The sequence below is a fragment of the Equus caballus genome, chromosome 3 (assembly GCF_041296265.1).
Source record: "Equus caballus isolate H_3958 breed thoroughbred chromosome 3, TB-T2T, whole genome shotgun sequence".
In the NCBI taxonomy this organism is placed as follows: Eukaryota; Metazoa; Chordata; class Mammalia; order Perissodactyla; family Equidae; genus Equus; species Equus caballus.
Genome location: NC_091686.1, coordinates 93713445 through 93739879, shown reverse-complemented (window position 1 = coordinate 93739879; position 26435 = coordinate 93713445). Strand labels below are relative to the sequence as shown.

The window sequence follows — 26435 nt, the reverse complement described above, 5'->3', positions numbered from 1 at the left end:
CAAAATAGAGGAAGACTGGCACAGATATTAGCTCAGGACTAATCTTCCTCAGGCAAAAAAAGAAAGATTGGTAACAGATGTTAGCTCAGGGCGAATCCTCAGCAAAAATAAAAAATAAATAAAAATCTGAGTATGAGAGATAATCATGGTTGGTGTTTATGGAACATTTTTGGGGGGGAAGAAAACAACTCTATAAATGAGATCTTGAACTGAGAAAACTATCAGATGAAATGGCAGGAAGCAAAAAACTTATTTTGTTTGAATTCCATTTTCTGGGAGGAAAACTAGTATTGCAGAGTCATTTAATGAAAACCTTAGTTTTACTGGGGATTCAGATATTCACTGACACATATATAACAAACTTTAGATGGAAATCATTAACTATATCAGGAAATTATGTATTTCACACATTTTGCTAATTTAAATAAGACTTAAGTATCACACAGACACTGACATCATAATCATAACAGAGCAATTTTACATGTATATGAGTATTAATGACCTTTAGTATCTGGATGTATTCCAGGTCACAGAGCAAAAGAAAATTTTCACTTTTATGTGTTTTCAGTAGGGTTACTGGTCTAGGTCTTTTTGGGTTACATATGTCTGCTCAAATAATTAACACGATTGGGTATTATTGCCTCAAAGAAAATATCTATTGACCCTGTATTCTAGGAAGAAATTTAAAAAATGTAATTGCAATCTAGTTTTCTATAGGTTCTTAGAATCCATACTTCTGAATACTAGCCCCACACTGCTATTATATAAATACTTGTAACTTAAAGTTCTCTCTTGGGCACGTCTCTAGTTAGGGGTAAAAAGTCTTACAAAGAAACTGTTTAATTAATGATGTTAACATTTTACTAAGCAAAAGATGCTTGCTTCTCTTCCCACAAAGGCCAAACAGAAAACAAGAAGTGTTACTAACGTTTTCTATTTATTCATTAATAAAAAGTGCATAGTACAAGCCCTTTACCCCAATCCAAGTACTCAGTAAAAGATTACAATAAACCCTGGATGGCACAGACATGATTTGTTTGGCATGATTTAAACATTTAAAAACAGCAATTAACATTTAGTACATCACATGACCACTTTTGCCTTTAACAAAGTAATCATCAGACATGGTAACAAATAAATGATTTTTCATTGAGAAATATTATAACGTTAAGAGTAAACCTACTATCGCAACAACAAAAATTTAACTAATTAACTGTAGACTCTCTTCATTTCTCCTTCAAGGTGCTATTTTGGGTCTTAAGTCAAGCTAGTCAAATTTTAGCACAAATTGATTTACAGTGACAGAATTTCATTCAGAGTGATACACAGACTTCCAAGATTTCTTTGAAAATGTAAGACATCTGTAATTCCGTAAACACTATCATATCACACAGCACAAAGATACTAAAAGTAACAATGGAATAGCTGTATTTAATAGTTACTTTGGAAAATCTCTGCAAGTTGTTTAAAATATGACTTGCTGGCCATGGGATAGTGCTTGGATAGGTACATGATAAAATCTTTTACTATACACAGTTCCAATGTTAAATTTTTCCGTATGGAAAGCAAAAGAACGTTATTTTGCATAAAAGAACATTAAACGACTCTAAAACAAAAAAAAATTCTTAATGGCATTTGTGGAACGTTCAAGAGCCAAAAGTGATTAAAATGTGAAGCTTTATCTTTCCTTTTTCCAGATTTAAAAATGACTGTAGCCACAGTTCTGGTGAATGTTTACAAGCCAAGTAATGAATAAGGGTGTGCTCAATAAAAAGGCCACATGTAGAAGCTTTAAGAATATAATAGAATAATATAAATTACTAGTTAGGTTAGCAGGAATACTTTAGGTGCAATAGTACACTATCTTTTTCAGGAATGCAGAGAAATTTTACAAGCAAAAAAACCAAGACTATATACTTCACTAAGGAAATTTGTTACCAATTAAACAGATCGTCCATATAGGAAAGGGTTAACATTCTAGATGTAAGGTCAATTAAGCGTAGGTGACAGAAATGAAGAACTAGGAATAAGAATCCAGATTTCTAGGTCTCTAGCTAACATTAGACATTCTGGTTCCATGTCACAGCCACTTTTCAACCAAAGCCAATTCTCGATTATCTGTGAGCTGTAGATTCAGTATCTTTGCCGAGATTAGCTTTCTAGCAGCTTTGAGAACAGACTGTTATGATATATGTGCAAGCCTTCCAAGTTCAGGGGGCAAGGGCAGAAAAAGGAATGCTTATAGGGATTTAGCTCCATCTTATGCCATTCCTGCCCTTTCTGCTTTAAATACGGTAACAGCTGTAGAGATGGGAAGGCTTCCAATAGGCCACAGCAAGAGCAAAAACCTTAAATTTATGGTGTTCATTTATCCAGGATTTGACTTACCTGTGTTATGATACCCCTCAATTAGCACAAGTAATTAAAAGTAGGTTATATTATTTCAAGAAGTGGAGCACGAAGCCAAGATGTACAAGAGGAATGCAGGCAGTCAGCATTGGATTATATAATGAAATGAAGCCCTTACAATGTTTATGGCCGAGAAGGTAATCATAATAAAGGAGAAAAAAATACCCTATGAGCATCACACAATTGTATCAGAGACTCTATTAAACAGTACAATGATATAGAGAAGTTTATTCAATTCATACAAGTAATTTTTCAGGTCTGTACAGTGAAAAGCTAGACTGATCTAGGGGAAAAAAAATTCTTACATTGATAGCAAAATACCTTCCAGCCCCCATAAATCACCTGCAATCACTTGCTAGGAAAAACTTCCATAACCACGTAGGTCACGCAGACTTTTATGCCATTTGTATTCATTTCCTTTCAAACTGAGCAAAACAATGAAACCTTTTACTTTTTTATACATCTTAAAATTTTACTTATAGTAATGCTCCTCCCCACCCCAATCCATCCCATTAACAAACGAGAATGAGATAAGGGTGAGAAAAAGATCCTTGATTGTTTCTCATTTTCCTTCTTTCCCTTGGAGTAAACCAAGAATTCATTAAATCTTTTTTAAAGTCAGAAAGATAACAAAAGACTCAATTTTTTCTTCAAAAACAAAATAGAGTAAATATCATTCAAACGTCAGTAACCAAACAGGCCCCAATACAACTTTAAAATAGTTTCACTTAACAGGGAAGTGTTACAACAGAAAAGAAGCTTCCTGAGAGGCACCCATTTTACAAATAAATTATAGCTTAAATTATTACTGTATAGATTATATCTGGCAAAGACAGAAAGAATTAACCTTTCTCCTCCTTTCATAAACCTTGTAAAGCTAGTGTACAGTGGCTTACAAATGTCATATAATGGACTGTAAATCATACACCATATTTAAATCGTTTAAAGTTTTCTTAGTATTAGACATTTTTATGGGAGTAAAAAACTTAGTGAACAACTATTTCATTTCTTCTCTCCACCTTTTCTAGCCACATAAGCCAGTTGTAGTGGATGACACAGATTTCAGCTGTAACTTGTAAAATATTCCAAAGGCTGCCAAGTCCTAAGAGCTAGAGAAAACTGCCACCCACAAGTAAACTACCAAGGTAAGTGTCTGTACAGTGTGGTTCTAATTTTCTTTAAGACAATCTCAGACAACCCCAAATAACTTTATAAATACCTTATTTAAAAAAAAGCAATTTTAAAACCTATCAAAACTGTTTAAAATATTTAAATGCAGAGATCTCAAATTTCCTTCAGTCAGGCCAGAAATCATCACAAAAATTATGATCACAGTTACAAATAGAATGAGTGGAATGTTTAAGTTTAGGATAACCAAAAAAGCTCAATGTAACTTTTTTTAATATAATCATTTACTCAAATATACTGTAAATAGGAAAGGTGATAAAACAGGAAGCAAAAATCAGCTTGCAAGTGAAATTTCTAGAAGCTCATGAAAACAATACCATCCCATATTGCAGATGCAAAAGGAAAAACAGTTCTAATGGGGTTAAGAGTACTCTGGTCATCTTCGTTCTTTTGGTCGTGCAAGGTGGTAACTGTTTTCACTTCCCATATCACAAAGTTAGTCCACAGGAGGGGCTGGTGGATCTTGTCCCTGGCATTAGAAAGAGAGAAATTATGGAACTGACTTCTTAAACCTCAGTGCAACCAATCTAACACATATAGTAAGAACTGAGCACCAATGCTCCCTAGCCTCCCATCGCAAATCATGTACTTATTGGAACTTTTCAGATGTTTCTGCACAAAGGAACAGTAGATTAACATTGTGATTCACCAACATTTGTCTCCTTCTTCCCTATGGCATGGAAGAAAGGGAAATGACTGCTCTCGCTGACAGCTCCAGAGGTGATCTTTAAACAAATAAAGGTAGTCCCATCTCTCTGGCTAAGGTGCCTGGCTGAGCACAGTACAATCGAAGCGAAGCCAGAGACTTGTTTCTCTCTACAGAATGTCAGTGAGGAAGCGTGTGGCTCCAGCTGCTATTGGTAGCCATCCTATGATCACAAGGGGAGCCCACCTTGGAATGAAAATGGTGGTATGGCAAAAGAAACTGGGTCTTTGGTGACACTGCTAAACTTTCTAAATGCTAACCCTACCTCTGGATTTTCTGATGTGTAAACCAATAAAGCCATTGATTTAAACCAAGTTGAGCTGGTTCTTATTACTTGCAATAGAAAGTATCCGAACTGTGAAGGAAACATTAGAGCTCTTAGGAATCTTCAGGAAGATTCCATTTATTTACTCTGACATGCTCGAGGAGACCCTAGTTGAGGGTGATCAATTTTTCTACTTGGAATTAGTCAATAGTTTTCTTCTTTATGCCTACGGCAGCGGGACTATTATTCCTAGAGCCGCCAGTCTACAATGAACTAAGGCCCAGGGGATTGTAATCTTGCATTTCTGTCACTTTTAATGGCTTCTAAGTCAGCTTATTAAGGTGGATTTCTTTAGCTCCAAACATTGAAGAACTTGCTCTTTGATATGAAAGTAATAAAAACTGTACATAGAAAGTAAGAAAAAAAAGGCTAAGGAAAAAGTACTTTATCAAGACAAATGCAACCTGCTTTAGGGATACCCCCCTCTCCAAGAAACCAAAAATGAATTTAAGGCTTTTTATATAGTGCTAATGATGCCTTCTTTCTTAATTAAAGTCAGCATGCTACATATCTACATGTTCTAAGAAAACCAAAGCACTGACCAGTTAACATCGCACATTTGCTTTTTCCTATGTAAGAAATTACTCTAACTAAACTTCTTCCTAATATTAACACACAAGATTGGGGAAACAAAGCAATTATTTTAGGAATTCACGTGGTGAAGGTTGGAGACGGGAATTACAGGAATAATTTGGCGTTCAAGTGAATCCATCACAGAAATATTTTTAAAGAGATAATATCCAAATCAAATGGAAAAGAAAACACATAAATACTGGCTCTAAAAATGTTTCAAAGGAATCTTTTATAGAGGTTCTATTCAAGATAGTACTGAAAACTCCCTATGGGGCCCCTTTATCATATTTTTCATTTGAAAGGTTCTAAAAATGGTTGTAATCATAAGTATCAGGACTTATTAACATGAATGATGCCCACCTCTCCTTTTGCCAGCTCAGCTGATCTATTGTGATGCAGAAGTAGAACAATGAGTTTGAAAGAAATAGGATGGGAAAACAAGAGGAAAACAGGATTTAGCCAGACAGGCTCAGGTCTCTACTGTATTTAATAGCTATGACAGAAGGAGAGAAAATGAAGAAGGGGGAAAACATCTGAACTGCCACTACTAAGAGAATTTAGGGAGCTGGACGCATGAGAGGCAAAGGATCAACTGTGAGGTGGACAGAAGTGGGAAGTGGAGGACTGAGATTTGAGAAATACTGCTGTGCATTATGAACTGGATCATTTTTTATGTTTCTCAAGTGCATAAAGATTGGAATTCATTTAGTTTGGGGCTACTAGTCTGTGCTTCTTTCTATATGTAACTCCACGAAGACTAAGTGATTTGGGCTTGCAAGATATACTAGGACTACATAGGAAGAACTTACTCCATGAGTTAAATCTTTTGCTAACTCAGATATTTCAGTCTAAACAAACTCCTCCCCCTTCCCAGACCATACCCATCCCCCCACATAAATGGATTTCTAATCCACAACACTTACATTATGAGGACTGGTTGGTTTTCCAGTCAGGTTGGATCCTCTTAGATTAGGAGGTCTCAGGAGAAACAAGATCACTGCAATAACCATCCAGGCCATCAAGATCATGGTAATACTGATGCCATTATCACCAGAGGGTCCTGGTACTAAAGACAAACAAAAAAAGGTATTTACAACAAAAACTGTAGCATGATCATGATTGTAATGTTGTTAGATAAATGTAAAAACAAATTCTGATATTTAAATGTTAACTTCAAAAACTGTACTAACGTGAAAAATTGTATTAATAATTTTTTTTTGAAGATTTTATTTTTTTCCTTTTTCTCCCCAAAGCCCCCCAGTACATAGTTGTATATTCTTAGTTGTGGGTCCTTCTAGTTGTGGCATGTGGCACGCCGCCTCAGCGTGGTCTGAGGAGCAGTGCCATGTCCGCGCCCAGGATTCAAACGGATGAAACTCTGGGCCGCCTGCAGTGGAGTGCCTGAACTTACCCACTCGGCCACGGGGCCAGCCCCTGGATTAATAATTTTAAGAAGTGTAATTACGAAGTATTACAGCTTCAATTTCCCTTTCCTCCTGTGAGAAAATCTAAATGGTAAATGGTGTAAAATAGTCATAAGCCAAAGCCTATTAAATAAAGATTTTAATAGTGTAGTAGCTCTTAATATTTTGGAGTAACAGAATTCTTTGAGAATCTGATAAAAATTAAGAACCTTTCCACTATAAGAATCCATATATACACATTCAACGATTTTGCACATAAGTGTGAAAGGTTCACGGACCCACAAAGCCACCAATCCATGGATATATTGAGATCTACACAACCCAGGTTAAGACCACCTGATATACAGTAAAGGCACTCTACTTTAGAAGGGGGAAATTCTGCATTTTACTCACAGCAGCAGTATAAAAAAATAACTTAAGGAAAAGGGAACATCATCTGGGTTGTATAATATATAAATTAAAGATCATTTTAATGATATTTCAACCAAAGAGATATTTGGCCTTCTTTTTTGCAAAAAGAAGTTGGATTCAAATCTAGCTATTTTAAAGTCTATGCATTTATCAAGAGAAAAGAGTCGGGGGGGAGGTGTGTGTGTAGGTTATCAGTCTTTCCCAGCTCCTTGAGGCAGCCATATCTTATTTAATTCAGAATAACAAGTACCTAGCACAGTGCCTGACCCATGGTATGAACTTAGTCAATTTCTAATAAATGAAACAGATTTTTTATTGAAGTATATTAGAGTACTCAATTGTCAGAAATGAGAATTATAGAAGATCAGATTTCTAAAGAAAAACATAGTATCTCTAGATGGTTACTAAAATAGCCTGTCAAGATTACGACTGATTTTGGTCTCCCTGCCTCAGGAAAACGTAAAAGAAATCCAAACAAGATGATGGAATTAAGGGGATATATTGTATTGAGGTCCATGGGCCCAGGCTCACCCCCAAAAAAGGAAAGGAAATGGGTAGCACTGCTGAGGCCAAAGCGTTAGTGACCAAAGGGGACAAAGTCAAGCAAAGAGCTGAGCTGGCCCAAGAGTTGGATAGGAATGCAGCCTCTGTTCCAACCCAATCACTTCTCCAGAAACAGCTAACACAGTACTCAGGGTCACCAAAGTTTGCATTACTTATCACACAATACATTCGCATTTTTTTCTCTATATATCCATATCCACTCCTTTCCTTGTTCCCTCCTATTATATTAAATGTGCCTCCCTTCATAACTAAGACCAGTTTCTCCACTTGAGTTTTGGATCCCATTGTTCTTGCAGAGATCTGTCCAGTATCCTCTCTCTCTTGTGTATTCAACACCCCCTTCTCCACTGCAGCCATCCCATGATCACTTACTGGGGAAAAAAGATCCCTCCCTCAACCCCTTTCCCTGTCCAACTTTTAAACCTAACATCTTGAGAGCTGTCTACATTTACTGTCTTCATTTCTCTGCCTCCCATTCACTCCTCTGGTTGGTGTCCACCTCCATCATCACTCAAACAGCTCTTCAAAAGGTCACCTATGACACCTCCCTGCTGCTAAGTCTAATGGGTAATTTTTAGTCCACTTTTTCCATGATCATCCTTTCCTTTTAAAAACACTTTCATCCCTTGAAATGATGTGTGCCACATATCTTCTGTGCCATTACCACTGCCTGATTTCCTTTCTAACACTTAGCCACTCCTTTACATGCTCATTTTCCTCTTCCTGGCTTTTAAAATTTGGAATTCCTCATGGTCAATTTTAGGTTCCCTTCTCCTCTTGCTCTATACACAATCATCCTCACCTTTGGCTTCATTTACCTTCTATATCCAGATCACATCTAAATTTATACCCAGCCCTGACTCCTCTGAACTCCACACCCAAATATCCAACTATCTATCTACAACAATACTTTTCTATTTTTTTTGGTCTTCGAAGCATCAACAGTTCTTAAACTGTGCTATACATTAGAGCCAATCGACAGCTTCTTAAAAATACAAATAACCAAATCCACTTAATATACCCAGTATCCCAAACTAAAATAATGAGCATCTCCCCCTGCCCAGTCTTCATGCCCCACCAAACTGGGTCTCCATTCATCCTGCTGCCTAGGCCAGAAACCTACGAAAACACCTTTTGTTCTCTCCCAATGACCTTTACTTAATCTATCAGGACGTTTCTGTACATTTTACTTCCTAAATATCACTCAAATCTGTCTACTTCTAGCTCCACTCCTACACTTGTTCAAGCTACCATCACCTCTTGTCTGGTCTATTGCGATGGCCCCTTAACTGATCTCCACATACTTGCTCTTGCCTCCTCTGATTCTGTCCTCTCTACACTGTTGCAAGGGTGATGTTTTTCAAAAGAGCAAATACTATCTGTTAATTTTATTACTAAATAATAGCTAAAACTTGAGTGGTTACCTCGAACCAGGCATTATCTCTCAAACCTTTTTTTTGTTTTGTTTTGTTTTGTTGAGGAAGATTGGCTCTGAGCTAACATCTGTGCCATTCTTCCCCTATTTTGTATGTGGGACCCTGCCATAGCATGGCCTGACAAACAGTATGTACATCCGTGCCCAGGATCTGACCCTGCAAACCCTGGGCCCTCAAAGCAGAGTGCACAAACTTAATCACTCGGCCACAGGGCTGCCCCCATCTCTTAACTTTTTGATATTCTTTGCAAGTAAAAGATCCTGAAGCTTCAGAGAGTTAAGCCTCAGGTTGAAAATTCAGTAATTCATATTTCTAGGCAAAGCAGTCCTGACAAAATGCCCACTCCTTTTTAAGACTCCATAGTGATAATATGATTCTTAGTTCCCTGTAACTGTTTCCTAGCTTGGTTCCTATTGCAGCCTTTCCTTCCTGCATATTGCTGCTAGAAAAGTCTGCTGAAAACACTGCTCTTAACACATCTCTGCTGACCAACCCAGTGACTCACTCTCCACTGCCTACTGTTTCAACTCGGAACTCTTCAGCCTGGCCTTTCCACATATGATCTGGCCCTAACTCATCAATATTCATCAATATTAACTCTGACCATTTCTCAGAAAATGCATCCTCTGCTCTAGTCAACCCGATACCTTCTTCTTTCTTTAGTCAGTGTTCACATCAGAATAGCCTGTGATGATATCAACACCACCGATTCTAAGGCCCTGCCTCAAACCATCTAACTCAGGAGCAGCTGAGGGGTGGGGTCAGATAGCAACAATATTTTAAAAGCTTTCCAAAGGAATCTGATGTAATAGATCAATGCTAGTTTGGCTGACAGCATTTGCCAACTTGGCAAACTCAGTCCTTCTGCAGTACTCATTATTTTTCTGTCTGGCATGTTCTTACAACTAACCTCCATTTATTCACCTATATCCTACATCCCTCTCTCTTCTGTAAAAATCTCCGTTTCGTCCACCCACTCTCTCCTCTGTCTTCCCTGGACTAGGGCAGCACTTCCGGTTTGAAGGAATAGTTTCCTATTTCTCCTAATTAGGTCATTAACTTTTTAAGAACTGAGACCACCTCATAGCTGTTTGACTCTGTCACCTCTTAGCTATATAATCTCTGTGCCTCTGTGAAATGGAAATATTACCATCATTTCTTAGAGTAGTTGTGAAGATCAAAATGGTCAGTACATGAAAAGCAGTTGAGCACAGCGCCTGGTATACAATAAACATTATTCAATAAACATTAGCCATTACCAGTCTTAGGATCAACTAGAGCACAGAAAAGACTGAGTGCAGATAGATCCTGGTGTGAATACCAGGCTGGATAAGATGGTGAAGTGGAATGGAAAAGGGTCAAATACAATACGATGGAAGAAACAACACCCAGGGACTGACTGGACTGGTGGTGGGAGGAGGAAAAAAAAGAAGTGAAGAATGCCTCTACAATTTCTGAAGGGTAGTAGTATGCAATAGAATTTCTCTACTTAAAGGCTAAATGGATATAGTTTTCCTGACCTCCAAGGTTTGATAAGATCATTTCTCCTCTTCTCCAATAACTCAAGGCCCATCTCAAGGTAAAGGATAATAACTGAACCAATTAAAGTCAAACCTCTGGATCATAGTCAATGTTTTTCTCATTACAGCAGTCCCACAAATTAAGATTGGCTTTAGAATGTACTTTCACATGAGCATATTGTACAAGGTTATTAACAAAAAATTGGAAACAGGGTGGGGGGTGGGCACAGGGGGTCAAGCAGAGCACTTGTGTGGTGGCAGACAAGAAATAATGTACAACTGAAATTTTACAATGATGCAAATTATTATGAATCTCAATTAAAAAAATTTTTTTAAATAAAAAAGAAAGATAAATTCATCCTAGGTACTAGAAGGGAAGAACGAAAGTATGGGACAAATTCTGAATTAAAAAAAACTGGAAACAAACCTAAATATCTGCCAAGAGTATCTGAATAATAAATTATGGTATATCCGTGTAACAGAATATTATGAAGCTATAAAGAATGTTGAGGGAAGTAAGTCTCCATGAGATATGCTATTTTGTGACAGAAACAAAAGGAGATGAAAAAAAGTGTATATACAGAAGGGAGGGCAAATAATGTGTATTCTGCTTGTACACGCATATGGGAATTCAGGAAAGATACACAGAAGGCTAATATGTTGCTTAATGATGGGGATACATTCTGAGAAATGCGTTATTAGGTAATTTTACCATTGTGTAAACATCATAGAGTGTACTTGCACAAACCTAGATGGTACAGCCTACTACACACCTAGGCTATATGCTACTAATCTTATGGGACCACCAGTGTATGTGCAGTCTGTCATTGGTGAAACAACATTATTCGGTGCATGACTATAATGCCTAGAGATATGATCTGGGTAGATGGGAGAATATGAGAAGGAAGATAACTTTTCACTGTACATTAATTAACTCGATTTTTGAACCATAGGCAAAAAATTAAATGAATGGAATTAAACAAAAAACATAGGCCTAAAATATCTTGGAGTTGGAGGTACTGGGCACCTGAACTGACTTAGACTTCTTGAAATATTCAGGAACAGGGATGAATGGGGTCACTGTAAGCTTTCTGGGATTATTCACAGCCCCTATGACAAGACCCACTTTTTCATGAGTCTCAGAATAGGTGGGCTACTCAAACACTCTGATACTGCATGCAGCCAATACAAACAAATATTAGGAGCAGCGATTTTAAAAAGTCAATAGAGAGAGGTGAATGGGCCTTTAAATGATCTGGCCACTGTGATTCTTATTGTCATAACTTTTTGGCACTTATTAATACTAAGGGGCACAATCACATGAGGAATATACAATCTGTTCTCTCACTGCCTGGAACTTATTTGCCTTAAGAGGGTAAATACATATTACTCTATGGTCTGGAAAGAAGTCCAATCATGAAAATGTAAAAGGACTTTGTACACCAGAATACAGAGTTCCATTTTGCTTAAGAATTCAGTCTTTGGTTACAAGAAAAGATGAGTAGTACAAATAAGATGCCAAATGGAATATTCATGATGAAGCTATTAACTTAGCTGGACACCAGGAAGATTAAAGAGCAGAGAGGGAGACTCTAACAGCTGGCAGATCCTGAGGGCTGATTTCTATAAGCTTATATATGTTTTCAGTGGAAAAAGTAGAAATAAAACAGCAGTGAAAGTGCATAATGCACCAATAGACTTTAACCCTGTGATTTTTGGGTTATATACAGTAATTACAATATCCTCAGTACAACTACCCATTTTCAAGCTGATTTACTCCAAAATTAAGTTAGAAATAGAGCTGGTTTCCATACAACTCTTTACTTGAAACGCAGTCTTTCAGAAGAGTGAGCAGACTTGTTTTATACTGCTCTAGAGAACAAAACTATGGGCAGACATCACAAGGAAGTGGAATTTAGCTCGACATAAAGAATCACGCAGCAACTAGATCTGCTAACAGACTGCAACTAGATTCTGCTACCACATGAAGTAATGAGCTCCATATTCAATTAAATTCATCTCCAATACATGCAACACACCATGGCAGGCACAATGTGTACTGTGATATCGCAATACAATAAGAAATACATATATTTGGTTTTCATCTTGGTTCCTGGCACAAAGCTCCTAAAACCCTTGGAACTTCCTGAGTGGCAGGGGTGAAAAGAACATCTTTTGTTATTCATAATAAACCTCTTTCAACCATACCTGAGTTTATGCTAATGAGGTGACTCTTGGTGAGCCCCTAGATAGCTTCAGGATAGGGGCTGGTTGACAGAGTTTGACCATGTGATAGAGAGCTGGAACTTTCAGCTCTACTCCTTGACTTCCAGGGAAAGGAGAGGGGCTGGAGATGGAGTTAATCACCAATTGCCAAAGATTTACCCATTCATGCCTATGGAATAGAACCTCCATAAAACCCCTCAACAATGGGGTTCAGAGGCCTTCCTGATTGGTGAATACATGGAGGTGCTGGGAGGGTGGCACACCCAGAGAGGGCATGGAAGCTCTGCACAGTCCTTCCCCCGATACCTTGCCCTATGCATCTCTTCCATTTGACTGTTCTTGAGTTGTATCCTTCATAATAAACTGGTAATAGTAAGTAAACTGTGTTCCTGAGTGCTGTGAGTGATTCTAGCAAATTATTGAACCTGAGAAGGGGGCCATGGGAACTCTTGATTAATATATATTTTATGAAAACAGCATAAAGCTCATTGGGGAAATTCAGAATACAGAGAAAAGTAATTCTATCACCCAAAGGTAACAACTGCTTAAACCATTTAAAGAAATGGCTGTCAGATTTCTACCAAATGCGAAAAGAACTAGGGGAAAAAAACTGGCCAACATGACTAAATTAATATTCAAGCTCTAGAGCTTTGCCTTACATTTGGATTAAGGAAGTAAAATTTCACTCACAGAAATAGGAGTATATTTGGTTTACAGGTGGGGCTGGTTAAAGGGTCACAAATACCACAAATGTAATAAACACTTGTTCTCCCATATGGAGTTCAAAAAGATTATTTTCAACTAGGAGAACAGGTTTTAGTTTACCTGGCTGAGGCAAAAACTTGAGCTACTTATCAGAGGGCACACTGTAGATGGGCACACTTGGATGCCCACACTGTAGATGAATGATACTGAGGAAGGAAAATAAAGAAATCTGGAGCAAAGTAACCACCAACCATCATCCCAACAACCTGCTACAGTGTCTGCACATTACCATTACCTTCTTGTCCAAAGGCATATAATTATTGTCCTTTTGCACCAATGGACTACGTTCTGACAAAATTTCTACTTTAGGCTAGGCACTGTACTAGCTCCTATTTCTGTAAGGTTTTTTATTTACAGAATTTGATGGGGGGGTGCCTAGTTCACACAGTAATAACAATAATTAATAATGTAATAACAAGCCCCTTTATAATGGTACATTACTGTGTTTTGTTTTAGTTTCATATATATAATAAAGTGGAGCTCAGCCCCAGAGATGTTAAGTATTAGCAACTAGCCTTTTAATAAATGCAATTTGGCAATATGTCAAAAGCCTTAAAATGTGCAAAGGATATTTGTTCAAGTATTATTTATAATAGCAAGAAATATATTGGCAAACTAAGATTCCAACAAAAGGGAATTATTTAAACACTGGTGCATTTCCATAATGGATTATTATTTAGTCAGTAAATATTTTTAAGATAAATATATATTGACATATTCATAATACAGTAGTGAAAAACAACACATACAAAGTGATCCCCTTTTTCTAAGTGTAAATGAAATCTAATTGTGCCGGGCTTCACCATCCTGTGAATGTCACATTTCCATTCTTACAGTCAAATTATTACAGCACAAGACTGAACTGGCTTAAATGTTTGTTATTATTTGCCCTCAAAGTATCCCTCAAGTTATTTCTGTCTTGAAAAAGGTGGCTTCACATCATGGATGCCAAGTTTGTCAGCTACACTCACCATGCAGGACCCATCTTCCTGCTTTGATTCTCACTTTACCATCACCACTGTCCAGAAAGCCACAGGGAGAAACCTCCCCTCTGCCCAGGCCCTCTTGAAAATGCTAATGTTGGAGCCAAAGGAAAGACTCCACAGGCTCCCAAAGCTTCCAAACCTTGGGACAGAATGTCCTTCTTCCTTCACTCAGAAGTTCTCACAGCTACCGATGGACGCAAACAGATGCTATGGAAAGGGAGGAGGGTTTGTACTGGCAGTCTCAATGTTCCAGTTCAACCAGACAAAAGTGGCTTGTTACACATAAATTTGCCAAGAAAAAGGTCTGGAACCGTTTATACCAAGTTGTCAACAGTGGTTATCTTTTAGTATTCTGGAAGTTTTTCCTTTTCTTTTTTGTTTATTTGTGATTTTATAATTTTCTTCAATGAATAGGGTTTGTTTTTGAGGCAGGAAAAAAACCCAATTTTTTAAGTTAAAAAATTATTTAAGTAGGAAATATATTACTGAGAACCATTTCCTTAAAAAGCAACCTGTAAGAATAATTTCTGTCTCATCTTCACAGTCATCTGGCCTCTAATTCTGCCCCCAACGCCAAGCCTCCTCCTGTCCCATTGTTACTTACATTCCTGAAGACATTCTGTGTCTGTGCAGTAGGACTGGGACTGCCTCAACTACAATGAATAAGAAAAAAGGAAAGTTAGCCACTGGACTTAACCAAAAATGGATACTAGTTATCAGAAAAATGTTTTGTTTTTTAGTGAATGCTACCACATATAAATTGTACCTTCAAAATCAGACACAAACACAGAATACGTTGAGGGGCTGTTCAGTTTTGGGGGATTTTGTTCTACTCAAAATAATTTTCAAATATACTGTGATCTAGTGCGATTCACCTATTTAAACTAAGGACAGACAGTCCTGCTGCCACACGTTTTAGACTTTCCAAAGGAAAAGTGCTAAACTGTAGAGGAAAGCTACTAGAAAGAGAGTAAACTTTGTTAATGAGATTTTTTTTCTCAATGAAAGTTAGAAACAGATAAACAAGAGATTATATTGTAGAAAATGCACCTTTGAAAGGAAGGAACATAATTTTTTTTCCTCTTTGCTTGCATCTTCATCAACAGTGGGTGAATAAACAAGAAACTAATAAAAATGGCTACCACAGGGGTTGAGGGTAGGATGGAGGAGTAGAGCAGACTCTGACAGAGATGGGAGCTAAAGATTTCAATGTTCATCTTGTTACATAATTTTAGAGCCATGTGATAATCAATTTTATAAAGAAAATTAAACAGAAAAAACCTACCTATCAATAAACATACATCATCCTTTTATGAATGTTCACCCAATGCTGAGGGCTTTGAGGATGTTTAGAAATGATAATCTTATAAATCTTAAAATAGAGATGACTACATAGTAAAGAGAATAAGGAGCATGCGACTTTTCAATTCAGCCTCATTACTTTATAATGACACCCCTTCTCTCCATTAAAGCAGTAACTCGTCACCTGCAATTGTTTGGGGAAGCAATTACAGAGCAGTCATGCTTACTTAGCTGGTTAAGCATAGGCTCTGCAGAAAGACAGACTTCAATTTAAAGTCTGTCTCTGCAACTTCCTGTATTTTCAAGACCTTAGGCAAGTTCTTTAACACATCCAAGCTTTAGTTTGCTCATCTGGTAAAGTGGGGATAATATTACCTATAATTGAGTACTAATGAGGATTAAAATAGAGATGCATGTGACATGTAGAATCAACCCAAGAAATGTTAGCTATTATTACTCCTGTGCCACACAAATTATGACCTCATCTAAACAATTATTGAAATTAACTAAACAAATCACTTTTTAAATTGTTTTCTAAGATGATCAGGCTTGCTTTGGTGTACCACTAAAAGTAGTCCTATTTGAATTAGAATGGGAAAACAGATCCTAATTAATATAAAATTATGCTGCCCTTTCTAAATATGCAAGAAATCAACCCAAAAACTCTTTAAAAATATACATTCTAAAGAAATTGAAAAGAAGACTACTAGACCCTTTGGTCACAAAATGGAACTGACAAGTCTCTTAAAATGAATATACTTAAGTTTTATTTATTATGTCCCAATAATGATGTATACACAGTACAAAAATTCCAAAGTACAAAATGGTACTCTGTGCAAGGTAAATCTCCCATTTTCTCCTGTCCCTCAGCCTTGCCAGCACTCGGTTTTCTCGTGAATCTCTCTAGAGATGTTCTTATACTTTTATAAGCACATATATTTTTCCCCATTACTCTTCCACTTCCAAGTAGCATTGCAGAGAAGGGAAAACAAAAAGCGATTTATTAGGTAAAAAGGTCTTTGGATTGAAGAAGAACTACCTAATCACTTAAGATATCAAATAAGGAGCAAAAATAACTTTCCTACTCAATTAATTATCCTGGGTTTAATCTTTAGCAATGATATAGCATATCCCAAAATCTATAGCTGTGATATAAACAACCAATAAATTATCAGTTCATTGTACGTTATGTAATAAAATGCCAGCCTTGCCTTTTGGCTATAGTTCTATTTGTTCTTGTCTCAAGGTCTGACTTGCGGGTTACCTGTAGCTCAGTGATATCTATAAATTACATGATTTCCATGTAAAAAGCCCAAAAATCTTTATACATCTATTTCCTCGCAAATCTACTGCTATGTAGGGCCATGTCACCAGCTCCTTCCTCATGCCTCCATCAGTCCCGCCCTCCTTTTCCAGTGTGAGTCTACCAGATGCTCACTGTTCTTTTTTCTCCTCTCTGTGACTATCCAGGGCTGGGTTTCACCACACCCCCTTGTAGTGGGTTTATAGTCTACAGCAGGAGTCGCTAAACTACAACCTGCAGGCTGGAGGCCTATTTTTATAAATAGTTTTCCTGAAACATAGCCACATCCATTCATTTACATATTGTTGCTTTCACTACAACAGCTGAGTTGAGATGGTGCCATAGAGCCCCCAAGCCTTAAACATTTACTATTTGGCCCATAAATCACTGAATACTGCTGATAATGACATCAAGTTAAAAATACCTAAGAAATACACATGGGATAAGAGATAAAACATAAATATTTGTGTAGCTATATAAAAATGTTTGTTTATAAATGTGAGATGCTCATTAATTGTCTAGTTATAATACAACAATCATTTATTCACTCACTCATTCAAAATATTTACTGAATGCCTACTTTTGCCAAGGGTAATTCCAGGCACTGGGGCTATGGTGTGAAAAAGACAAAGTTTGTACTCTTACAGACCATACAGTCTTGTGAGGGAAATCAGACAATTAACAAGTATATTATAAAAATGTCAGAGAGCCACGCAGAGACCAAAAATAGGATGGCATGATTGGCAGCAGCCACTTTAAATTAGGCAAGAGAGGCAGTAACACTTAAGGGGCTATCTACATGACAGCAAAGATCAAGGGGATCAGCATTGTGGGCATTCCAGGCGGAATAAACAACTAGGAAAGGCCCCTAGGTGAAAACGGGCCCATGAGTTGGTGATGAGGAACCACAAAGCCACTGCAGCTGGAGCGTATGAGCCACGCTACTTAGCTGTTGTATTTAGTCCACTGCAGAACCAACGCTCTCTACATATGCTCAAATCATCAGTTTGCTGTTAAGGTCGTTTGTCTGCCTGCCTCTAATGCTAACACATACCAATACATAACAGATACCTATATGTTTTATCAATGTGAAATAGGAATACTTTCTCAAGATATTTGAAATATATTTAAATACAAATATATCTTAATATGTTAAAATTTACAAATTATATCACATTTTAAGTGATTTATAACAAATAACTTATAATTTATATCACATATTACACAACAAAAATAACATTACAGAATACTTAGAAATTAATGTGGACTAACTCACTGCCCTAACGCAATTATCATGAACATGTATTCTTTTCTAGTCTGTAGCACATTCACATAATACATGTACATAAGTACAATTATTATAATAACAAATATTTACTGGGAACTTGCATGTGATAGTACTACACTAGGAACTTTAACTTGTCTTATTTAACCCTCACAACCACTGGCGGGAGGCAGGTGCCTACTTTACTGATGAAGAAACTTGAGCTTGGGGGAGGTTAGATAATTTATATCCAGTACTAACTCCAATATCTAAATTCTTAATCACAATTCCACTCTACTTTACAAAATCTTGTATTGTTAATTTTAGTGAACATATCATTAGCGTGAAACAACCACAATTTTGAATGGTTACAAAATACTCCAGTGAGTTGAGGTACTACATAATTGAACTGAAGCAAATTCAGAGTAAAATGAAAATGAAAATGACCATGGGTGTAGATACTCAACAGTCTCTAAGACCAACACAGCCGATGTTTTCCTTCAGCACTAAAAGAGAGCTCTCTCCCTTTAGCTGTCACTAGGAGGAGGAGTAGGCTTCCCTTTGGGACTATGATAAAAAACGGTAATGTATAATCTGTCCTGCTATACAAGTTTCTAGAAAATCAATCAACTCACATACAGTTGGTAAACAGAGAAACTGTCAGTTCAATGTGGAAGCTGTGTTGGTTCATAAGTGATTTTTCCTAGGTAAGAGAAGCCAGAAGAGTGGAAGCTATACTATGACTTTCAAGCAGGAAACGAAAAAGCCCTTAGCTCATGCTGTGCTGGCAGGAGCCCTTTCAGCTTTAAGAAAATTAAAGTAAGTGCCCCCCACACACACACAGAAACACAACCAAGACTAAGAAGAATTATTCATTGGGATCTTGCTCTTTTGGCTGGTCTTCTATGGGTTCCCGCCTACAATCTTCATGTTCACAAGCAGGCAACACTGCAGGCTCTGAATAACGGGGCGCCAAAGTATCATGACCACATTCCTAGTCCCAGACTTGGTGTTTTTTCCAAACCAGTGTGTTGGAATGCATAGTTAGTATGTCAGATTTAAACACTTATGATGGGTAAATTATAGTCTTTGAAGAATTCAAAAACCATTTAATTAGTAAAACAAGAGAATCTCACTGTTTGGATGGAATTCTTTAAACAGAGAGGCCTAATTTACAATTACTCTCAGTTTTTTCTTGACTTATTTGGAGAATACAGTGGTACTACTGATGCTGATTTTGGCTACTCCAAAAGGAAACCATTTGTGAAAACAAATATAATTAGAAGAAAACCAAAGATAACATGTGAAGGAAACAGGCATGGCAGTATCCATAGAATGGAGCCAGACTTCAACTATTTTCTGTGTTATGGTGGGGCAGGATGAACCATGTGTGGACTATCTACAGCCAATAGTTGCTGTCCAGGAAAACTTTCATGTTAACACTGATCCCAGGATCCCAGGAAAGAAAGCAGATTTAGATCTCTCCACCTAAGCAGGATGGTCACAGAAAGTTCTTGAGGTGGGTTAGCTTCAAAATTGCAGAGACAACATAGTATGAATAGAATAAATGTGTTTCTTCATTGGGGGAAAAGGTAGAAAACAGAGATTAAAAGAACAAAAGAGACTTGGCACAGAGATTTCATGTTAGGGAAAATTGTAGAAGCTAAAATAGTCTATTAGGATATCCAGGAAGCCTAACAGAAAACCTTGGCTGTCAAAGGCTTATGGGAAAAATGTAGATCAAAGAGAAGATTCTAATGACAAAAAGCAGATAAACGGAATTTCTATGAGGAATCTTACCTTGGAGATAGTCATTGAAAAATATACAAGAACAGAAAGTCTCTCTTTGGATGTACCTCCTATGAATTGAATGCTCGCATCCCTCCCAAATTTGTATGCTGAAGCCCTAATCCTCAATACGATGGCATTTGGAGGTAGGGCCTTTGGGAGGTAATTAGGTTTAGATGAGGTCATGAGGGGGGAGCCCCATGTCGGGATTAGTGCCCTTATCAGAAGAGGAAGAGATCAGAGCCCTCATTCTCTCTTGTGTCATGTGAGGATACAGCAGGAAGGCAGCTGCCTGCAAACCACGAAGAGAGCTATCATCAGACACCAATTCTGCTGGCACCTTGATCTTGGACTTTCTAGCCTCCAGAACTGTGAGAAATAAATGTTTGTTGTTTAAGCCACTCAGTCTGTGGTATTTTGCCATAGCAGCCAGAGGTAGCTAAGACAGTACCTAAAGAAGAGCTAATTCGCTATTTTTCTATGTCTGCTCAAAAACTTCACATATATTGGAGATGCCCTTCTTTCCCATGCACAGGAGCTGCCTGGGGACTGATAAGCAGTGTGGTACAGAACAGCAGTTAAAAAGAGAAGCTTTAGGGGCTAGCACCATGGCATAGTGGTTAAGTCTGGCGTGCTCTGCTTCAGCAGCCCAGGTTTGCAGGTTCGGATCCCAGGGATGGACCTACTCCACTTTCAAGCTATGCTGTGGCAGCAACCCTCATACAAAACAGAGGAAGACTGGCACAGATGTTAGCTCAGGGCCAATCTTCCTCAAGAAAAAAAAAGAGGAAGATTGGCAACAGATGTTAGCTCAGGGCCAATCTTCCTCACCAAAAAAGGGGGGGGGGGGAAACAACAAAGAAGTCTGAGGTATCTGGGTTCAAATTCTGTCCCTGTTATTTTCTAAGGCAGAGTTTCAAACTACAAAAGAGAGAAATATAATCCATTATAAACCTTAAGATCATTGTGAGGATTAAGTGATATAATTAAATACATATAACATTAAACATATAATGTATATAAAAAACTCAGTTTGTGGCCCATAGGATAATGTTTTCAGATCATAGCAATATGCAGGAAAGGGGGGAAAAGTTCTTTTAATATTAAATGGGGCTACCTGTTTGTGCAAATAAGTCTGCTCAAATTTATCACTATTTTTTTAAAAAATGAAATGCCAAAACTAACAACAAAAAAGTACCTTCAAATCAATGACTAAACAGTTGGTCAATGTCCTCACTGACCAGACCTCTCACAGCTCACAGTCAATGGTGGCTTGAAAATCTCTGAGCAGTAAGATTCCTGCAGTTTTCCTCAAAACACAAATACAGAAAAGCATTCACCCGTTTGGCAAATACTTAATGACTGCCTTCTACGTGCATTTTGTCAAAGTAAAGTTTTCAGATTTTAAGAGACTGTATTTTGGCCAACTTCCTCAGAGGAATTACATGTATCAGCTTTATTTGCAACAACTAAATTCCTGGCCCACTTGACAGCAAGATACTGAAAAAATGGAAATAGGAAATAGTTGTGCCCGGTTTAAAGTATTCTAACTGGTTGTCAGCATCAGGTCATGGGTTTCAATACGGGGTTTGGGAAATACAGTCACAGAAATAACCTATATTATGGATCCACAGATGTAATGGAGAGCCTAACAGGCAAAATAAAAACGTAAGGCCCCATGAAAAAAACTAAAACATTTCCTACATTCTTATGTTGCTCAGTAACGTTCTAGAGGTTGTTAGGGATAGAGCAGTGAACAAAATGGACAAACTCCCACCATCCAATGATAACCATTTCATTAACACTTTGGTTAATGTGTTCCACATGTGCATTTTTGTAATAATATATATATATACATATAATTTTACAAAACAGGACACTCTCCATGTTGTTTTGCTATCTTTTTGCCACACTCAACAAGTAGTCGCAAAGCTTTTAATGCCAAAACCCAGCTCTACACAATTTTTAATGCTGCACAACATTCCATTTAATTGTATCATTTCCAAATTTGTATATGGAAAACAATGCTGTGGTGAATGTTCCTATAAATACATTCTTACACATTTAATCTCTTTAGGATAAGGAGAAGAGTTGCGAGAATAAAGGTATGCACAGCTTAGGTTGCCACATTACACACTGCCAAATTACAGAAGGGGAATTTTAAAGAAATGACAAACTACAAAGTACATTCAATTCTGGTATTCCTGCATAATCACACCACATCCAGTGTTTCAACAGGGAGACCAGCTAGCACCTAATATTTCTGATCACATTTAGTTCTTAATGACTAAGTAGCATCTCTACCTATTTTCCTACAATAGTAACAAAAATAACTTTGAAAGACCACAATAATCCATGCACATTTAAGCCTCAAAACTTCAGGGGCTGGCCCCAGGGCCGAGTGGTTAAGTTCACACACTCCACTTTGGTGGCCCAGGGTTTTGCCAGTTCGGGTACTGGGTGCGGACATGGCACTACTCATTAGGCCATGCTGAGGTGGCGTCCCACATGCCACAACTAGAAGGACCTACAACTAAAAAATGTACAACTACATACTGGGGGGATTTGGGGAGAAAAAGCAGAAAAAAAAAGATTGGCAACAGTTGTTAGGTGCAAATCTTAAAAAAAAAAAAACCTTCAAATAATTAGGTTAAAAGCAAGTCCGAACATTCTGAAATTATTTTTTTAAATGCCTAACGCTAACAGGTTGGGCTACTTTGCCCAAATGATATATATATACTTTCCCTAATCCTACAAAATACCTTCTGAATTTGAGTTTAATTTGTTGAACTAAAAATCATCACGCAATTTATGGCCACTGACGAGACATACAATTTATATGCTATACCCTTATGGTACAGTCTATTTGATTATATATAAAGGCATATAAATGCATAGATATGTGACTAGAAAGTCCACAAACTTAATGCAACCTCTGGCCAAGTGAGCAATGGTGGTCATGAGGTGAGATGGGGGAGGGGTGACAACAGGAAGAGGACTTTGACATTCTGCTCTATTTTTCTACATTATTTCAAAGGTTCATAACTTATATATTTACATAATACTTGTGTTATTAAAAGAAAAGACAAAATTCCAATAATAAGACACTGTTAAAAATGAGGCTGACTTTGATTTGCTATTTTGGACTGAATGTTTGGGTCCCCTCAAAATTCATATGTCGAAATCCTAATCCCCAATGTGACGGCAGTCAGAGGTGGGGCCTTTCAGAGGTGATTAGGTCATAAGTGGGATAACTGCTCTCATAAAAGAGAGCCCAGTTTGCTTTCTGGCCCTCCTCTACTATGCGAGGATCCAAGGAGGAAACGGCCACCTGCAGCCGGGAAGAGGGCCCTCACCAGAACCTAACCGTGCTGCCACCCTGAGCTTGGACTTCCAGCCTCCAGAACTGTGGGAAAAAAATTTCTGTTTTTCTGTAAGCCACTCAGTCTATAGCATTATAAGCCACTCAAGCTATAGTATTGTTTTAGAAACCTGAACTAAGACATTTGCTAATATAAAAAGATATATGAAGTGAAAAAAAACAAGTAGCAGAAACGTACATATACTATGATACCTTCTATGTAAAACAAATTTCTAGAAAGATATATATGGCAGACTGTATTTTCTAAAAACGGCCACAGCAGTATCTTCAGTAACATGTGCTCTTCCAGAATCTTGCCAACTCTATCAAGAGGTGGAGTCTCTTAACTCAAAAATAAAGTCAATTAAAATTAAAATTAATTAATCAAAATTAACTCAAAATGGATAGAAGACTTGAATGTAAGACCTAAAACCATAAAACTCTGAGAAGAAAACATGGGCAGTAAGCTCCTTGGTGATGAGTTTTTGGATCTGACTTCAAAAGCAAGGCAACAAAAAACAAGTGGGACTACATCAAACTAAAAAGCTCTGCACAGCAAAGGAAACCATCAAAAAAATGAAAAGGCAACCTACAGAATGGGAGAAAATATTTGAAAATCATATATCTGATGAGGGGTTAATATCAAAATATATAAAGTACTCAATACAACTCAATAGCAAGAAAAAACAATCCAATTAAAAAATGGGCAGAGGAGCTGAATAGACATTTTTCCAAAGAAGACACAGATGGACAACAGGTACATGAAAAGATGTCCAACATCACTAATCATTAGGGAAATGCAAGTCAAAACCACATGAGATATCACCTCACACCTGTTAGAATGGCTATCATCAAAAAGACAAGAAATAAGTTTCAGTGAGGATACGGAGAAAAGGGAACCCTTGTGCACTCTTGGTGAAAATGTACATTGTGCAGCCACTACGGACAACAGTATAGAGGTTCCTCAAAAAACTAAAAATAAAACTACCATATGATCCAGCAATTCCACTTCTGGGTATTTATCTGAAGAAAACAAAAACACTAATTTGCAAAGATATATGCATCCTCATGTTCATTGCAGCATTATTTTCAACAGCCAAGATATAGAAATAACCTAAGCATCCATCAACGAATAAATGGATAAAGAAGATCTGGTATACACATACAATGCAATACTGTTCGGCCATAAAAAAGAATGAAATCTTGTCATTTGCAACAACATGGATGGACCCTGAAGGTATTATGATAAGTGAAATAAGTCAGAGAAAGACAAATACTGTGTGATCTCACTTATATGTGGAATTTAAAACAACAAAAACAACAACAAACCAAGCTCCTAGGTACAGAGAACAGATTGGTGGTTGCCAGAGGTGGGGGCTAGGAGGGAGGCGAAATGGGTGAAGGGGGTCAAAACATACAAACTTCCAGTTATAAAATAATTTAGTCATGGGGATGTAATATATAGCAGGTGACTACAGTTAATAACATTGTATTGCATATATGAGAGTTGCTAAGAGAGTAGATCTTAAAAGTCCTTATCACAAAAAAAAATTTCTTTTGTAACTATGTATGGTGGCAGATGTTAACTAAATTTATTGTGGTGTTCATTTCACAATATATACAAGTATCAAATAATTATGTTGTACGCTTGAAACTACTATGTTATTTGTCAATTATACCTCAATTTTTTTTGTTTTTTAAAGATTGGCACCTGAGCTAACAACTGTTGACAATCTTTTTTTTTTTTTATTTTTTTCCTTCTTGTTCTCCTCAAAGGCCCCCCAGTACATAGCTGTATATTCTAGTTGTGAGTGCCTCTGGTTGTGCTATGTGGGACGCTGCCTCAGCATGGTCTGATGAGGGGTGCCATGTCCGCACCCAGGATCCGAACAGGCAAAACCCTGGGCCGCCAAAGCAGAGTGCCCAAACTTAACCACTTGGCCACAGGGCCAGCCCCTATACCTCAATTTTTTAAAAAAAGGAGAGATGGAGTTTACTTCCCCCCTTCTTGAACCTGAGCAGGCTTGTGACTGCTATAACCAAAAGTATAGCAGAAGTGTTGTATGCTGCCTGATTCTCTCCCTCCCCAACCTCTCTTGGGATGGACGCTTACCCTTGGAATCAAGCCACCATACTGTCAGGAAGCCAAGCAGCCACACGAAAAGGCCAAATGTAGGTGTTGTGGCTGACAGTACTGGGTAGGGTTTCAGCCACCCACCAGCATCAACTGCCCCTGAGGAATGAGCCTCCAGATGCTTCCTGCACCCAGCCTCTGAGGCTTCCAGCTAAGAACCGAGACTGAGCAGCAGACAAGCCGTCTCCTCTGTGCTCCAGACACACAGTTTATCAGCTTAATAAAAGGTTGGTTTATGCCACCAAGTCTTGGGGTAATTTCTTATGCAGCCATAATAACTAGAACAAGATAAAAAGCTGTTAATAGTTTATATTCAGTAAAGTGGCAATGAGAGGTTGGGGAACAGAGAGAGACTTTTACTCTTCCCTTTCTGCACTTAGCACTGCTTGAATTTTGCGCCATGAGGACAGGCAATAGTTACTTTATCTTTTAAATAAAACACAACCTCACTTCCTAATTAGTAAAATCAATTAGACCACTAACTACAGAAGGATGATCACCTTCAAGTGCCTGTATGTTACTGATAAAAAGTATTAAAATTTGAAAGAAGAAAGTCCACTAAACTTTCTTTGATTGACTAAAATAAAACCCAAGAGTTAATCATATGATTAAAAAGTCTTTGCAGCATAAGGAAAATGCTAAATATTATTAGTAAATTGGGGGAAAAATATATATACACCATAGTATCTAAATATATATTTGTTAGAAAGATCTGGGAAGATGCACACCAAATTCATGTAGGCAAGTCAG

At 37.5% G+C, this 26435-nt stretch overlaps 1 protein-coding gene across 2 annotated transcripts in view; it reads right to left on the bottom strand.

The window, feature by feature from the left end:
* Positions 1-918: 918 nt before the first annotated feature.
* SMIM14 (small integral membrane protein 14) overlaps positions 919-26435 on the bottom strand; it is a 59828-nt gene continuing 34311 nt past the window's right edge. The window contains exons 3-5 of one of the 2 annotated variants that reach the window (XM_001497935.5): positions 15138-15186; positions 6125-6267; positions 919-4066 (exon numbers count right to left, since the gene is read on the bottom strand). In XM_001497935.5, the coding sequence (XP_001497985.1) occupies positions 4034-4066; positions 6125-6267; positions 15138-15186 (225 nt within the window). In that variant the 3' untranslated portion in view covers positions 919-4033. Of the gene's footprint in view, positions 4067-6124; positions 6268-15137; positions 15187-26435 lie in introns of those variants that run through there. The other variant, XR_011437631.1, reaches the window with a different exon arrangement.